This window comes from Squalius cephalus, assembly GCF_949319135.1.
Source record: "Squalius cephalus genome assembly, chromosome: 25".
NCBI lineage: Eukaryota > Metazoa > Chordata > Actinopteri > Cypriniformes > Leuciscidae > Squalius > Squalius cephalus.
In genome coordinates this window covers 7,203,458-7,221,159 of record NC_137146.1, presented here as the reverse complement: position 1 = coordinate 7,221,159, position 17,702 = coordinate 7,203,458, and the positions used below count along the sequence as shown (strand labels likewise).

Sequence of the window (17,702 nt, the reverse complement as noted above, 5' to 3'; positions counted from 1 at the left end):
CACCCAAACATGAAAATTGTCACCTATGCGATGTACAAAATCCATGACTTTATTTCTGTGGTGATGTTTTGCACAATACCTGACCTGCTGTTTTGCATATAGTGAAAAACCCTGAAAAATAAACCATAAAAGCATTGGGACCTCCATATGACTCATACACTATAAACCAACTCTTCAGAAGCCATATGTTTTTGCGTCTCGAAAATATGAAAATATTCCTTTACGCTGTAGCTCTCGAATCTCATTTGCACTTGTGTTCAAATGTGCTGTAATTGGTCACGAGATGCACATAAACCAATGACGTTTGACATTATTCATGTACAATCTGCTGTGAAGCATCTTGAGCCACAATGTTTAAGTGCAAATAAGATTGGAAAGCTTTTTAGGGGCCTGTTTTCTGCAAAAAAAAAAAAAAAGTTTTACGTCTTTGAGTGTATGACTTCAATAGGCAAACATGAGATGTATGTGACATGGTTCCTTTTTGTTCTTTTTTGGAACCATGCTTTTGTGTTCCACACTTTATATATATATATCACACGTTTTTGGAACGCCATGAGGATAAGTAAAAGATGACTATGTATTTTTTAAGCAAAATAACCCTTTAAGATGAGGTTATCCAAGATACACACATAATAATTAGGTAATAATGGCATTTATAATAATTTGCTGTCCCTGCTGTGAGATGTCATGTCAGCTGCCCAAATGACAATATTTTGAGATCTGGCACCGTAAACACACACCCAAGTTCATTTCCTCGACACATTCACATTTGAAAACACTTGCTTTTGTGCTGATGAGACCGAAACAGATGTTGCCCTGATTATGTCCCGTGTTAAGATCACAAAACCCAATGGAAAAGGAGGATTTGGAGTGCTGATTAATTATGTAGATGAGAGCTTTACATGCGCTCTACAAAGAGTGAGCTGTGACACCGCTGGATACAAAAGCCTCTCAATATGAGTATGTTTATGAGTAATCAGAGCACAATAAGGAATAAATTAGCATTATAGCAGGCGGTAGGACAATGGTCTTCCTGTGGCTTCAGAGCCGCTCGCCGGGGCCACACAGCGAGAACGCTGTTCCGCACAGGATTATTCCGTAAATCTCACCTCAGAGGCACTGGCAATGCACACTTGTTCGGCTTAATTAGTTTGCTACTAGCAAAGTAACTGTGGAGAGTGAAGGAGGGAGGTCAGGGAGGGAGAGAGAGCACTTCGGATTGTCCCGTTAGCTTAGCCAGATCAGCCTGGGCTCCTGAGAGGGGCTTATAGGGGCCCCCTGCCTGTCAAACACACACACATGCAGACTGAGACCCTGCAGAGACAGCAGTAGCTGTTCATGCTGCTAAACCCATCAAAACCATGCACCAATAAAACCATCATAATCCAGGCAGAAATTAAAGAGCCATGACATGTATAATGTAATTATGGAGATACATGTGACAAAACAATGACTGTTTGCATGACTATATGACAGTTTACTCATGGGCAGATACAAAAGGAGGCGGCGCATCAGTGAGTGTTTTGCTTTTTTTTTCCATTGCAGATTACTTCAAATTGACCTTGTTTACATTACACACATTCCTTGTCATATTGTACATAGTCTCAGACTCGGCCTTCAAGCACACAAATTGGGAAACACTTTGGGAGTTTCAAAGTCGTCATCTGATTGGTTGAATTCTGAGAAGTACGTGTCTTATTAGACTTATTCGAGACTATAAATATAAACATTTATAACATAGGCTACACTAATAAGCACTTGTTTTGGACAACTATGGACAACTTTTTGACATTGGTAAAACATATTTAATTTGACCAGAATCTTGAAGCCATTGGAAATCTGACCTCTACCATATTAGCACTAAATTCTAAGTAAATGGTCTGTCTAATGTCTCGTTGAGTGCTCTAAGACGCAAGGGGTGATACTCCTGAAGGTATTTGACCTCAATATGGGGGAATCTCACGGTTAAGTGCAGCTCTTCTCCAGCAGTGGTGGGTCAGTGAGGGGTTAATAGTCTGTCCATGTCTGTGGCCAGAGCAAAGCAGAGATAACTGTTTATTTGCTGATGAAATTACCATGTGTAGTGTTCGAGGGAAGGCAACAGATTGCGTTGTTGTTTTTTACGGTAATGGACCGCAGCTGAGGGAACGAATAGAGTCATTTGCAGAAAGATTGCAAGATTAATATAAGAACAGCTCTCAGATCAGTTTAAAACAAGTCCCACCTGAGAGCTCTGAGGTGTGTTCATGTACTTGTCCCTGGGCATTTAATATCACTCATGTTTTTATATACGTTTCACGTGTTTCTCAATAAAATAAACTCGATTTGTGTTTCCTGAAGGAAATAAAAGTGCTTGCAAATAGAAAAATGGTAGTGTTAGCTGAGTTTTTAGCCTGTGTTTCAGTTATATATAGACCATGATAGGACTACATGACCAATCACAATAGAGTGCAACAGTGACCGCCCACTTTTTCAGAGACCTTGGTTGCGAAAGTATTTTTACTATAAATTTTTTCCAAAGAGATTTAAAAAAAAGTCTTCATCAAAGATTTATAAGCCATGTACCAAGCTACATCACAACATTACAAACTTTAATTAAAAAAAAAAAAAAAAAAAAAATTAATCTTTGCAGAATCAATGTAAACAAAGTAATGTAGTTTTTCCATTCTGGAATTCTGCTTTTGAGCATGATTATTGACAATAAAAGTTAAAATAATGTGTGCTGATGGCTTCAACAAAAGCATATACCATTGATTAACAACCTCTGAGCTTACAGTAGGTCTGAATTTAAAGGTTTATAAGTTATCGTTAAAAACCAATTGCCGTATCGAGAAAATAAATGTACATTTTTATTTCCGGAACCTGTTGCCTTTTATTCACTATGCAAATAGGTTTGAGAAAGAACCCATCTTAAGTCAGGACGATTATGATATCTTCTTATTCATCTTAAATTTATTACATAAAATTTACAAGCACCTTAGCTCACCTAAGAATGAAATATGAATTTATTCCATATGTTGAAATGACAAAAACAACAACAACAAAACAAAAAAACAGATATAAATGTATAAGAAAAATGATTCACATGATTCAGCTTTGTGTGACCAACAGATTGAAATATATGTTGTGACTCCCTGAAAATCACCCTAGTTTTTATTGATTCATGAGTCATCAAGCAGAGAATCATTCTTTAAAGTCAAAAATGTTCAGGGAATCATTTGATTCAGCTCACATCACTGCTGTGAATGATTCATTAATGAATCAGACCGATCAGTTTGTAAGTTGAACTCACTGATTCAATGATCCGGTCACTGTGGTGAACAGACCACTGAAGGGTATAGCAAAGTACATTTTGGTCTGTATATCTATCACACAAACCTATCGTATTCAGAAGTCATATCGATTACTTTTATTATGGTGCTTTATGAAGCTTGATAGTTTTGGTCTAGTTTCTTTATTGAATGCAACTAACACAGTCTTCAGACCTTTTCTTTATGTGTTCCTCAGAAAAAAGATTCTTTGTTTTGGAACGACATGGCGGTGAGTGAATGTGACAGAATTTTTGAAGTGCAAATCATTCCTCAAATGATCATTTTGTTCTTAAATCTTAGATGCTAATTACGTTAAGTGCTTCTGAAAAAAGAAAAATCAATAGCATATCATCTGCCAAAGATCTATCTGGTGTACAAAGTGTTTGACAACTCCAGCACATCCGTCAGGGCCCGAGTGAGTTCAGGAACGTCCCTCGGCAGTGTTTGTCTCGGGGAGAGAGAGGAAGATAGCGAGAGAAACATCCCGTGACGAGGACTCTCTGTGGAGGATGTGGGCTGTCATGTTCCTGCTCTCATTTTCTCTTCACTTGACACCCCCTCGTTCATTATGCGGCTGTGACATCACCACAAGGGCAATCATACGTGTTTGATAAACGTGAGGCTCATTAGAGAGAGAGCTGATGTATGACTGCTGTTTGCTGCTTTTGTGCCATGATGTGAAGAGATAAACAAAGCTGCACACAAACACACTCAGAAATCTCATACGATCATTGTAGCCTTAAATGCACACGTGTGGCAGACCGCAACACCAGAGTAACCTTCGGAAACTTGCATTCAGAACGACCGTGAGCTTTCCGCTGGGAATTCAGAGCGGCCAATTTTTTCTCCTCATAGAGTAGGAAAATATCAAAAATATTAAATTGTTTGTCGTTACAGTCCATCTTCGGGCAGGCGGTCAGCGGTTCGCCCCAGCTGCCCCTCTTCTACTCGCCCATTGACGCGGTGGACATCAGCGTGAAGATGTGCGGAATCAAGTTCCCCAACCCGTTCGGGCTGGCCAGCGCTCCACCCACCACCAGCGCCGCCATGATCCGCAGGGCCTTCCAGCAGGGCTGGGGTTTCGCCCTCACCAAAACGTTTTCATTGGACAAGGTACTTAGCAAGAACTGCACACATAATGCTAATCAAACTATAGTGGTGTTTCGTTTTATAATTTCCATTATGTAAGGGATAATGTAGAGAGAGGCGGTTGTTATAGCGAATACAACGCCGACAGGCTCGCGGAGGTGTCTTGAATCAGCCTGAAGGGGTTGTATTCGCTATAACAACCACCTCGCTCTACATTATCCCGCTTATTACATGGCTACCCACCAAATAAATCAATAATTTGACACAAAATATTGATTTAAAGGTGCCCTAGAATGTGAAATTGAATTTATCTTGGCATAGTTAAATAACAAGAGTTCAGTACATGGACATGGCATACAGTGAGTCTCAAACACCACAGTTTTCTCTTTCTTATTTAAATCTCGTTTTTGAAAAACACCCCTGAAAAACAGGCAAATCTCCACATAACACCGACTGTGACGCAACAGTTGGGATCATTAATATGTACGCCTCCAAAAATTTGCATATGCCAGCCCATGCTCAGTGCCAGGCGGAACTGCGCAGCCGAATCATCAGAAGTTCTGCAGGTGAAGAAACCGTTTATATACGGTCTATGGAAGAAACAAGCAGGAGGAGGATCATAGGGAAAATGGCAGATCTATCTATAATCGGATACCGCTACAGTTTAATTCGAAGTTGTTAGTTGCTCTGTCCATTTCACCACGGACTGTTTTTCTAACCTGGAACATATATCAAGCAGCCAGGCTTCTCTCGGCGTCTCAAACGGACGAAGGGGGCAATTTCAACTAACGTTATATTCCCGCAAGCGGTAAGTAGTGATTTTATTAACGATAATTTACACTGCGTTATCCAGCGCGACATTGTTTTTTCCTCGAGAGACATCGTGGCTTGCAAACGAGCGAACGAAGCATGGCAGTTGCTCAGTGTTTGGATGTACAAATGAACACAAAAATATTTTTTTAGCTCCTTCATCCGAGCCTCTGGAGAACCAGTGGGTTATGTGAATTTCTGATGTGTAATTGTTCAAGTTCAGACAGATAATCTTTCTCTCAAAGTTGTTCAACACTGTTTATAAATCAGTAAATCGCGTTGCAGTGATAAGATCTTCATTCACGCGATCAACAGGCTGTTATCTGCTCAATGGTCTCATCACTGCAACCTTTTATGTGATGGGAATAGATCTAAATACTTAAAAAACTTCTCATGATTCGTTAATCACGATAGCTGTAATAGTAAAAACGTATAAAAGCTGTAATAGTAAAAGTTTTCCAGATAGCTCTACATGTAATGCCAGATATTTCATATGCAAGCATGTCAGCCAATCACAGCAGTGGGCAACAACACTGAAGTCTCTCAGCAGACACGCCCCTTCAAACAGACTGTTCAAATCAAAGGATGAAATCAGGCTAGGAAATATGCCTTTTATTTCTAAATTATAACAAATTTTGATCTAAAAAACATACTAACATTATAAGGGCACTCCAGGAAACATTATAAAATAATAAAATAATCCATTCTAGGGCACCTTTAAAAAGGAGTGTATTGATTTAAAAACTATTGTGTTGTTTCCGCTAAAGAAAATAGTCTGTTCCGTCTCTATGGTTAGAATCCTGCGTCCATAGCAACGCTCTGTTTTTCTTGGCAACGGTGTGTTATACTTCGCAACGGTCTATCAACAAATAACAGACCGATTTATTTTAGTTTTAGCAAAGTCCTTTTAGGCAAGTCGTGCCACTCGGCCGCCATCTTGGCAACGCCTCCGGGCAGCTATTTCGGACTAACAAGACAGGCTCCTATCTAAATGAATGGGCAGAAAGTCAGAACTGCACTTTCACTGGACACTGGGACATGAAAACTGCATGTATAGAAACAGCAGTAAAATATGATAAAAATCGCTGAAAAAGTTTGATGACTTTGCCCCAAAATAAGGTTTAAAACGCCTTTTCCCCCACAGTCTATACTTTTACTACGCATGCGCAAGGATTCACGTTCACGACACCAACTTCATTCACGTCTCTATCCAGAATGCCGGTGTTGTGCCAAGCACTTAAACAATTATATGTATTTAAATGTCTGAAACCTAAAATAAACATTATGTGGTTAAAAACACTGAACAGTTGTGATATAGCCTATGACAAGCGCTGAGCGCGTCCGTCTTTGGCTCAACGCCAGTCACAGCGCGAAAGCACAGGTTGAATATGGCAGTTATGTCACGTCACTGTACATTCGCTCCTTAGTGGTCAGCTGCTGACTGTTAAAAGCAGATGATTGGCTTTCCAGCGGGAGGGGCGGGACATGTGCATACAACCGCCATCTTTGCCGTTACGGGTTTTCCTTATATATTTGTATTGAGGATTGAGGAAGTGGCATGTCTCATATAAATTGTCTCTGGTTTTAGTCATTTATTTTAGTTTTTAGTCAACTTATTTTAATTCAGTTTGTTGTCAAGTTTTTCATGTAATATTTTTATTTTATTTCAGCTTTTAATTCACAAAAACAATTATTATTAGTTTTAGTAATAACAACACTGGTTTGAAAATATTTGCCTCAGGAAATTAAATTGTGCTCTCATTTAAATTTTTAATTTAAGTACTGATATTGTCTTTGATGTTTCTTCTCAGATTCTTTTGGAGAAATAAAAATGAACACATATCAAATAATTGATGACAGAAAAGAGCGTTGATCTGTAGCATTAAGGTGAACATGAAACAGCATTCACTATTTTTGTACCCCTTTTTATATTTGTTATAATATTTCCATTTGCAACAGCATATTAAATGAGAAACTAATGTAGGAATGTTTGTCAAGACATTAACAAAGGTAACTTTTGACTTCAGTGTTAAACAGAAAATCAGATCATTTGGTCTTGGAAGAAATTGATAAGAATTGTTTGATTTCATATTGCTTTGAATATTCAAAAGCTCATATTTTTTTATTTGCAGGCTGCAATGTCTTGACAAATCTGAGCCCTGATTTGAGATCTCTTCTGAAACTTTAGAGGTGACACGTGATATTACAGACAAATCTTAAAAGCATGATAAAAGCATTTGCACTCCATTTAATCACATTTAGAAACATCATGAGAGATCTCGTTCGTGTTCTTGCTTTCCTTCGTGTTTCATCCGATCTCTCAGGTAACAATTTTAGTATTATTTTTATGAGGCTTTCATTCAATTTAATTAAAGAACAGTTAACAGATGAATCTGTCGAGAGAAAGGTGATATGACACCGTGAGACAGATGTTATTCTCACCTCCGTCTTTATTCTGTGCTTAAAGCTATTTAAGTGTGATTATGAATTGTTATGATTATAAATGTTGTCACTAAAATGAACATGAACTCAAAAAGTTTTAATTATTCTTACTTTTATTTTTCTATGTTATAGACTCAAACTTATAATTGAAAAAAAAAAAAATAATACAGTTGCAATTCATAAACTCGTTTTTATTAACTTTAAATATTCTCTTTTATTAGCAATGTCAGTATTAATCAGGAACATATGTTTGTTCTGTGTTGGCTGCCTTCCACTCATTAGCAGCACTAGGGATATTAAAAGAAAATAAATAAATGCAAAAAAAAAAAAAAAAACAAGATTAAAAATAAAAAGCAAGCAGTCAAACCCATGATAGATATCACTATAGTAACGCAGCGAGTTCCATATACCACTGACAGGAGGCAGAAGCGGGGAAGATCGAGTCAAATTGTTTATTCCGACCCATGGTCCTCGGCACTCGGCTGATTTCAGACAGTGAGGGACAGCATGTGAAGTGTGTAAATGATGTTTCTCCTGCTCTGATGTGTGAGTGAGTGATGTAGCTGTTCCTCTTTTATAGACGCCTGTCACCTGCCTCCATTTCTGCTTTTATAAACTGTGCGCCGGCCCTTCAGAAAAGGTCAGCTTTTTATTTCCAGAGACAAACGGCGGTGGGAGGGAAGAGGTATCTCGAAACGTTATAATAGAAGCTGGATATTGCGCCGGCGTCGGTTTACCTTGGGAGCTCGGTGCACCATCTGGATATTTTGCTTAAGATCGCATTATCTTCCCGCTCTGAAAACCTTCTTTCTTGCCTGAAAGAGGAAGTGGACGGCTGTTGGTCGCCCGCAAAGTTGTCTGTGCGAACTTCCTTGCTCAAATGGATCCCCCACACCCAAACTCCCGCCACATTCTCTTCCGAGTCCTGCTTCACTCTTGACATTTGTAGATGCCAGATTGGGCTGTAATATACTGTTGCATCCATCGCCCGCCAGCATATGCCGAAATACCACCTGATATCTCTGTAAACAGAAATCATATTATTCTTTATTGTGTGCTCAGTGGGGAAGATTGTAAGGGGGCTTTTCTTTGGGGAAAAAAGATAAAGAAGTTCTTAATGTCAATATGAATGAACAGCCGCTACGCCGCTATCACCCGCCTTAAACACAGGGGATTTCTCTTTTTTTAATATCCTGTGCTTTTTTTTTCCCCATCGGTGGCCCCCCTATCGCAACATTACCGGCTTATGCTATTGATAGAATTTGAGATGCTCAGAGGATTGTCTACAAATATGAGAATCTTCACGCTTCTGGCTCTCATCGTTTGTGCTCGGCGTCGCTAATTAGCTTGCTAGCGTGCTAGACCGGTGGAGAACTGCCTAACAAAGCTCTGTGACCGTTAATTAGGATTAATGAACTGTATGGCATATGAAAGCGTGTTGTTTTCTTGCTACTCGCTTGAAAAAGAGGGCAAAGGATGTTGTCTTCCTCACGACCAGTTGGCTCTACATCCATTTTTCACGAGCCACTTTTTTTGTAGTTGAATGGATCGCACCAATTACAGGACTGTTAGATATGTGATTGATACATTTGGTCTAATTATGGAAAGAGAGAAGGATTCGTAGGCTACCTCCAGGGCCGAGGCCGGGATACAAAGGCAACTGAGCCCAATTAGCTTTTTGACTGGTCAAGTCTGGTTAAGTCACACCTGTAATTGGAGCTAACCTGATTAATGGCAAATGTGCCGGTTTTCCGCCAATCAGCACACCAAACGAGGCCTGTAGGTGCCAGTTTTAGCCGTTGGCTTACATACTCGTGCGCTAGTAGTTGGTCTTCCTTTGTGTCTTTCACGTGAGAAGAATAAGGAATGATTGCTGTTGACCCGCCAGACTTCCGCCCACCACAGAAAGCTCTTAAACTCTTTAACTTTATCTTACGAAACTTTCTCTGCACATCAGTCTATTCTTGAACATGCCTTCTCACCTCAGCGTAGGAGGATTTAGTGGGCAAATCTGAATGAAGTAAATATGAAGACGTATTAAGACGGATTCTCAACTTTTTAACCGCAGTTGAAACAAAAGAAATTGCATGGGGAAGCCGGCCCATTTGTGCGCGCACACATTTACTGTACGTCTCAGATCGAGGTTTTTAATTTAATGAGAAATGGTGGATGAAGCTCCATGGTAACACAGATGAAGTGTGATGTGTCCCATCACTCCACCGCACACACTGTTCACTTTCTCTCTCAGCATCTACAGAATGGCTTTGTAAGTCTCTCTGCTAATTAGCGACCAGGATTTAATCAACTGCAGCATTTTTTATCAAGAACGGAAAGGTTAAAGGTCACGGACCTCACGCGCGCACTCACAATACACACGTCCACACCCTCTTACGGTTTGAGTGTTTAATAGGTAGCGCTGGTAATGTGTAACTCTGTAAATGAGTGTTTCGTGTGCTAAAGGGCTACAGGTCTCAGGGTGGGATAATGAGATATTCCGTTGGTTTTGTTATGCTTAGACTCAGTCTGCTGTGAAAGGGACTTGATTTTTATTTATTTACATACTATATTTGTTTCTTTTCTGACATGGATCCGCCATGTATGATTGATTGTAAGGAGAAACCGGTTTAGTTGGGTTGGTGTAAAATAAAACAAATTCTGTATCTGAAAAGTCAACCCATTTTATTGTTGTAATGTCCAGTAAACAAATCCGGTCATATGTATATATGTATGTATGTACTATTTATATTTATTTGATTTCACATTGACTTTAAACTAGAATTTCAATATATTTTGAAACGCCACTATTGAAGAGCATTTTTAAATTGATTTTTTTGCTTGATTAAATGCAGAAAGGTTCATATAAATGTGTTAAATGAAGAGAAAAGAAACATGTCTATTAATTTTGCTGCACTAGTACTAAGGAGAGCTGTTTAAGTTCCTTTAGAGCGCTCGCTGTAGCTGGAGATTGGCACAACCCAGCATGCACTGTATTCAGGCTCATTTCCATTTCACACCAGCAGGAGAGAATTCTGGGATGGGGTCCCTTGAGAGTATTTGGAAGTGACACAGCCATTTCTGCACTTCCAGCTCTGTGACAGAGTTAAAGCGGAGAGATGGATAGCCTCCCGTAGCTGCATGCTGGCCTGCTGTGAAGAAAGAGAGAGAGAGAGAGAGAGAGAGAGAGAGAGAGGCTAGCACAACTCTATTGAGGGTATACACACACACACGCTTAACAAACCTAATTAATGTTGCTTGATAAGGATGATACCGAAATATAGTGTGCATGATGGTCATATAATGCAGATATATTTCATCATATAATTTAACGTGGCAAATAAGATGTAGACAAATTTGTTTAGTTTTTTTCTTTCAAATATTTGAAAACAGAACATGTATACAATTACTAGATAGAATGGCAGATTTCTTTTACTTACTACAATTAATGCAGACAATCTCAAAATGATTAAACATGGGTGGATACTGTGCATTGATCTATCACCATATCATCAGGTATGATTTTTCATTTGGCAAACAAATTTAAAATGTTTTTTTTTTTTTTTCATTTTCAATAATTTTTTTTTAAAATAATGTAGAAACATTTAAATTCTCTAAAAAAAAAAGAAAAAGAAAAATGTCACCGTCACTAGGCAGAATGACAAATGTATTTTAATTTTATGACAGCACTTCCCCGCTATTGACGGAATTTTCCAGCAAATTCATGTTTTCACTTTTATACGGTAGGGGGCGCTATCACACATCTTCTGAAAGAGTACAGAATCTCTGGATCAAAACACTGGCAAAGAAGAAGTAGAAATAAGCGATAGAAGAAGCAGAAATAAGCGATAGAAGAGTTGCTTGCGCACATGTAAACTAACGCAATCATCACTATTAAACAGCATATATATCAAAACTGCCTAACATTGCCGAATGAAATGTCGACCCAGGAAGAGGTATAGGACTGAAGCTTTGGAGGTGTTGATGGACTAGAATCTCTGTTTTGTGAAAATGATCAAAAATGCTGGTGCTGGCTGGCAACTTAAAAAAAAAATGATATGGGATATGACCCGACTCTCTATCTAGTGACTAAGATGTTATTGACGCTTTTCGTTTAGGCCAGTTAGCAGTCTCCTAGAAACAACCTAGCAACCACAAAGCAACACTTTAAAAACCACTCAGAACACCTTAGCATCCACATAACAACGTTCTGGCATCATTCAGGAAATGTAAAAAATCTAGTTCAGGATTCATATTATCTGCTTTCTTTGAGACATGACGCTATTCAATCATATTCTATATAGTTGTTTTGCTAAAGTGGTTGTTGACGAGAGGTTTTTGACCGAGAACTACCTCACGATTGCTTTCTAAAATGTATCATTATTGTCCTCACGCCCCCTGTTTAATCACAGATCGTTCCCCTCAGGGAAAACATCCCGAAGAAGCTTTTGTAATGCAGAGGAGCTGTCTGCGGCGACGGAGGACAGACCGTCCCCATCTCGCACATACCTCCCGCTTAACTAACATGTGTCTTTCCACGTACCTCTCTCATCAGGCGTGATTACGCTGTGCCTCTGTGCAGTTGGCGCGCATTAGGGGAGGGGATGAGAAAATAAACAACTAAGGTGTTTTTCGACTCTGGAATCAGCATTGGAAAAGTGGGTCTGTCAAAGCAGTCACTACGATCTGAGAGGTGTTGACAAATTGCCTGCTAATTACACAGTAAATTGTCTAATTAAGCTGATGGTTAATTAGGGTAAGCTTGCACAGCAAGTCTTGTGGAAGTCGCTCTCTCTCTTTCTCTCTTTTTTTTTAGTAACAGAAAGAGAATGAGAGTGTGTGTGGCATGCCCGGGAACCTGGTTGTGTAATTGGCGAGCTGGCAGTGACTGGCGGTTAACATGACACGGAAAGGCGATAGAAGTAAAGACTGACAGAATCGGGGTTTGCGGCAAACAGCGTCACTTGTCATTTGTGCAGGGGCCCGGGCCGCGGCCCCCCCTCGTTTAACCAGCGATGCTGTGACAGCTAACAGCGTTGGCCTCAACCAAACTCCTCAAAACCGGTTTCTGCATCTTTTTCTCACCTTACAGAAACCTAGGCCTGCTGACTTTAGACCAGCATTTGTGATTTGCAGTGGAGGGCAAAATCTTTTTTTTTTTTTTTTTTTTAAACCTGGAAATAAACAAACCTTAAAGTAAAAAAAAAAAAATCAGATTCTGCACTATTTGTAGGTCACCATCAAAACAAATTTGTGACATGGCATTGACATTGACGACCATGTACAAAGACATTCTGTAATTTAATTACAGCTTTATTTGATAATTTTGATTACAACTTATTTTTATAATTTTACAACTCTAATTATTATATGATTAATTACATGTAATGATGTTCTAATTAAGAAAAAATGCAAAATAGAAGAATTTTAATTAGTGCCCTAGATTTTTGGGTGCCAATTATTTGGTATTTGGTGGACTAATTGCCCTGTTCACTTATATAGACTGATGAGTAACTAACTAGGCGGAAATGTGTCTGTCTGTCTGTCTATCTATCTATCTGTCTGTCCATCTACCCATCCATCCATTTACCCATCCATTTATCCATCCATCCATCCATCCATCCATCCATCCATCCATCCATCCATCCATCTACCTATCCATCCATCCATCTACCTATCCATCCATCCATCCATCTAGATAGCATCTACCTATCCATCAATCCATCCATCCATTTACCCATCCATCCATTTTTCCATCCATTTACCCTTCCATCCATCCATTTACCCATCCATCCATTTACCCATCCATCCATTTTTCCATCCATTTACCTATACATCCATCCATCCATCCATCCATCCATCCATCCATCCATCCATTTACCCATCCATCCATTTTTCCATCCATTTACCCATCCATTTACCCTTCCATCCATCCATTTACCCTTCCATCCATCCATTTACCCTTCCATCCATCCATTTACCCCATCCATTTACCCCATCCATTTACCTATACATCCATCCATCCATACATCAGTTTACCCATCCATCCATCCATTTACACATCCATCCATCCATCCATTTACCCATCCATCCATCAGTCCATTTACCCATCCATGCATTTACTCATCCATCTATTTACCCATCCATCCATCCATCCATCCATCCATTTACCCATCCATCCATCCAGTTACCTCTCCATTTACCCATCCACCCATCCATCTACCTATCCATCAATCCATCCATCCATTTACCCATCCATTCATCCATTCATACATGCATCCATTTACCCATCCATCCATTTACCCCTCCATCCATTTACCATCCATCCATTTACCCATCCATCTACCCATCCATCCATCCATCCATCCATCCATCAGTCCCTTTACCAATACCCATCCATACATGTACTCATCCATCCATCCATCCATTTACCCATCCATCCATCTATCCATCCATCCATCAACCTACCCACTCTCTTTTTTTTTTTTTTTTAAATAATTAATTATTTTTACTTTTTGTATAGGGGAGATTAGAAAGTACTGAGGAAAGAGAAGTGGAATGTGCATGGGCATTTTGCAGTCTGGATTCAAACTTTTTTTTTCAAGTTGTTTTCCAAAGCAACAGTACAAGGAATAGTGCTCTAATTATCCAAGCATTTTAAACTGCCATGTTTAAACAAATTTATACCTACAAAGCCTGGCTCTGCCCTCCTACGTACTTCTGCTCAATTTTCATTTTCCTTCAGTACTCCTTCTGGGTTTGCGGTATTTTGGGGTTTTCTATTTTTACCCGTCCAACCAGCGAACAGAGGGAGTGGCTGAGAACGATGACGTTGAGGTCATGCGCTAGTTTGAGTTGTAGGGTTACGTCAAGTTCAACAGAGTTTTAAACTTCAACAGAGTACCCGCCTTCAAGGAAGTTAACGCTTGTCAATGGAGAGTGACCAGTCTCTCTGTACAAATGAAATGTGCGAGAGTCTGGTAGGACCAGGCTAATCTTGACATTCCACATTTAAATTTATGAATGTCACCTGTAAACTTTAAACAGATAGCGCTGGACCATTTCTCAGAATTAATTTGGCATCTATCGCAATTAATGTACATGCCAACGGTCATAAATTTCCATTGACAAAGTATAATTTAAGCAAAGTTAAGCACTAAGGTCAGCTTTGGTTTAATTAGGACATTTAAGTAGCTTTTCTAAACATGCCTTAGAAAAAAAATGACTCCTGCGCATCTTGAGACAAAACAATGGCAGTATGGCACTGATGTATTTTTAAGATCTGTCAGTGCAAGTTGCTTTCAGTTAAAACAGCTCTAGCATGCATTATAGTCTGAGACTAGATTTAAGCCTTGATCGTAGATCTATCAAGAGAATGTGTTTCCACAGCAGCACGCTCTGTCTGATTTAATTATCTAAAAAAAATTTCAGAACCCTATGAACAAGTGCAAATCGAGGATCATGCCGCATGTAAACTGTGCCGTCTCATCGCTGGCATTTTGTTTGGGGTTATCCTGATAAGAGCCGCCTGAAACAGAGAGACGTGATACACGACAAGACGATTCCCTCAATCTGTCCTGTCATCTAATCAATACAGATGGAGATAGGGGCACAGTCACTGTTCAATCACTGCTTCTTCAAGTCAGCCAAGATGCTGTGAACACTGCCGGCGGATCAATTCAGCAAATGTCAAAGGTGAAAATCCGCAACTTTAAGAAAAAGACTGCACCACTTCCATGACCTCGGCGTAACTGCCACATCTATTGAATGAATGGACAAAGAATCACATTTATCATTTCCTCCGTGAGAGGAAGTCATAGACCAATGCATTCTTTTTAGAAAAAGAAAAAAAGAGACCCCAAAGGCCACAAAACCCTAAAAAGAAAGGTAAAAAACCTGTATACAATCACGTTTTGTACGAGCGTCTTTTGTGTTTCCTTGTGTTTAATTTGAATAAATTACAAACCAAGAAATGGTGCAGAGTCAAGTGCAAGTAGTTTACTACTTAGTTTGAATGAAAAAAGCAAAACACAATAGAACAATAGCTAGACAGAACTGACATGTAGAACAACAGTCACAGTCCAGTGATCTGTGTTTATTTAGCAAGCAAATTAGCTGAGGTGGTGCCGATCGGGGGGGCTTCATCGTGTGTAAAAAAAAAAGAAAAAGTCCAATCGCCCAGGCTCATTAGCTTCAGCTACATGTTTACATTTATAAATATACCCGTTTAATTGGGAGATCAAAGCATGGCTTACCTTTTGCATGGCTGAAAGGGCAAATAAGTTGTGCCTCACAGATCTCTTTAGTCTACTAATTTGATCAAACTCATCATGTCTTTGGGCGCTTTACTCCCTATAAGGCATGACACCGGGGTGGATGAGTGTTGCTTCTTGTTTTTTCATGTTTCCGTCGGAGACGGCTGATGATCAATGAGCCGACTGCTCTGGTTTCTGGTCTATTTGATGTGCAGCTTACTAAATCTTTATGTCAGCAATTTTAACTGCTTCATGTACTTTTATTAAGCATGCTGGATGTGTTTGTTGGGTTGTGTGCTGATAATGTTGAGTTGTTTCATCCGGTACTCAAAGTAGACAGAAAAGCGTCTGTCAGAGATGTAGTCTCCTCGATTTAGGATTTGTTTTTGCTACTTTTAATATGACAATAAAGAGCAAAGTGCATAAATAATAGCATCAGAAAATTTGGGCACTACTTTATTATTATAATTAATTTATTTAATTTAAGAACAAGAAAACTTCGTAAAGGGTTAGTTCACTCAAAAAATGAAAATTCACATGTTGTTCCAAACCCGTAAGACTTTTGTTCATCTTCAGAACACAAATGAAGATATTTTTGATGAATCTGAGAGATTTTTGTCCCTCCATTGACAGCTACGCAACTGACACTTTGACGCTTCAAAAAGTGCATAAAGAGATCGTAAAGCGAATTACTATTTCTTTCCAATTTTCTGAAGAGACTCGATCACTTCATATGATGAACAGATTTAATTTAGGCTTTTATTCATATTTAAAGTTATTCACATTTAGTCAAAGTGTCAGTTGCGTAGCTGTCAATGGAGGGACAAAAGTCTCTCAGATTTCATCAAAAAGATCTTCATTTGTGTTCTGAAGATGAAGGAAAGTCTTACGGGTTTGAAACGACATCAGGGTGAGTAATTGATGACAGATTATTCATATTTGTGTGAACTATCCCTTTAAGAAGTTTTCTTGTTCTTAAATGAAATAAATGAATTCTAATAATAAAGTAAATTGTATTATTATTCATTACATTCATATTCAGTATTTAATTTTATAATACAATTAATTTAATTAATGATCTAAATCACTTTAAATCTTAGGTACTTTATTATCATATCATATTATATTATATTATTAATTTAATTCATATTCAGTAATTATTAAATTTTCAGTATTCAATATTATTAAATTAATTAACAAAAAAAAAATCTCCAGAGTACTTTAAGTAGATGATGTTGGTCATACAAGTTCTGTTGGCAGAAAAGTTTGTAAACCTCTCGCATAGGTTATAATCCTTGTGCTATAGACATATAAGATAATGAATCAAAGCCAATGCCGAGACCCTCAATCCAATAACAATTACGTCCAAGTGAATGTTTATCCCTATCGCTGAGGGTGACAAATATATTGCGTGGTCTAATTTCGGACTTGTTTGTTGGCCTGCGTTCATGCAGCGTTCAAGAAGGGAACCCACGGGCTTGTGACTCCCCCTTTGCACCTAGAAAAGTAATTGGTGAATAGAACTAATGACCAAGCTGACAGACAATATCCCTGTTCATTTATCAAACAGGGTTAATATCCTCCTTTCAGACTTTAATTTATTAAGTCTCTTTCAGGCAAACTGATCTTGTGCACTTCTCTGGATTGCAATCATGTTCAGCAGTGGCCTACAAAACAGTTCTCGAATGGTAGCTTTTGGCTTGCCATCTTAAATTTTGCATTTCTTTCTGTATGTTGGATTTATATGTTGTTTTTTTTCTTTTGAGAGATATTGTGTCCAAAAGCATGCACTTTTTATTGA

At 38.8% G+C, this 17,702-nt stretch overlaps 1 protein-coding gene across 4 annotated transcripts in view; it reads left to right on the top strand.

The window, feature by feature from the left end:
* Positions 1-17,702, top strand: part of dpyda (dihydropyrimidine dehydrogenase a) — a 179,251-nt gene that overhangs the window by 73,765 nt on the left and 87,784 nt on the right. For all 4 annotated transcript variants that reach the window (XM_079863361.1, XM_079863359.1, XM_079863360.1 and 1 more), the window contains one exon: positions 4,209-4,424. In XM_079863361.1, the coding sequence (XP_079719487.1) occupies positions 4,209-4,424 (216 nt within the window). The remainder of the gene's footprint in view (positions 1-4,208; positions 4,425-17,702) is intronic.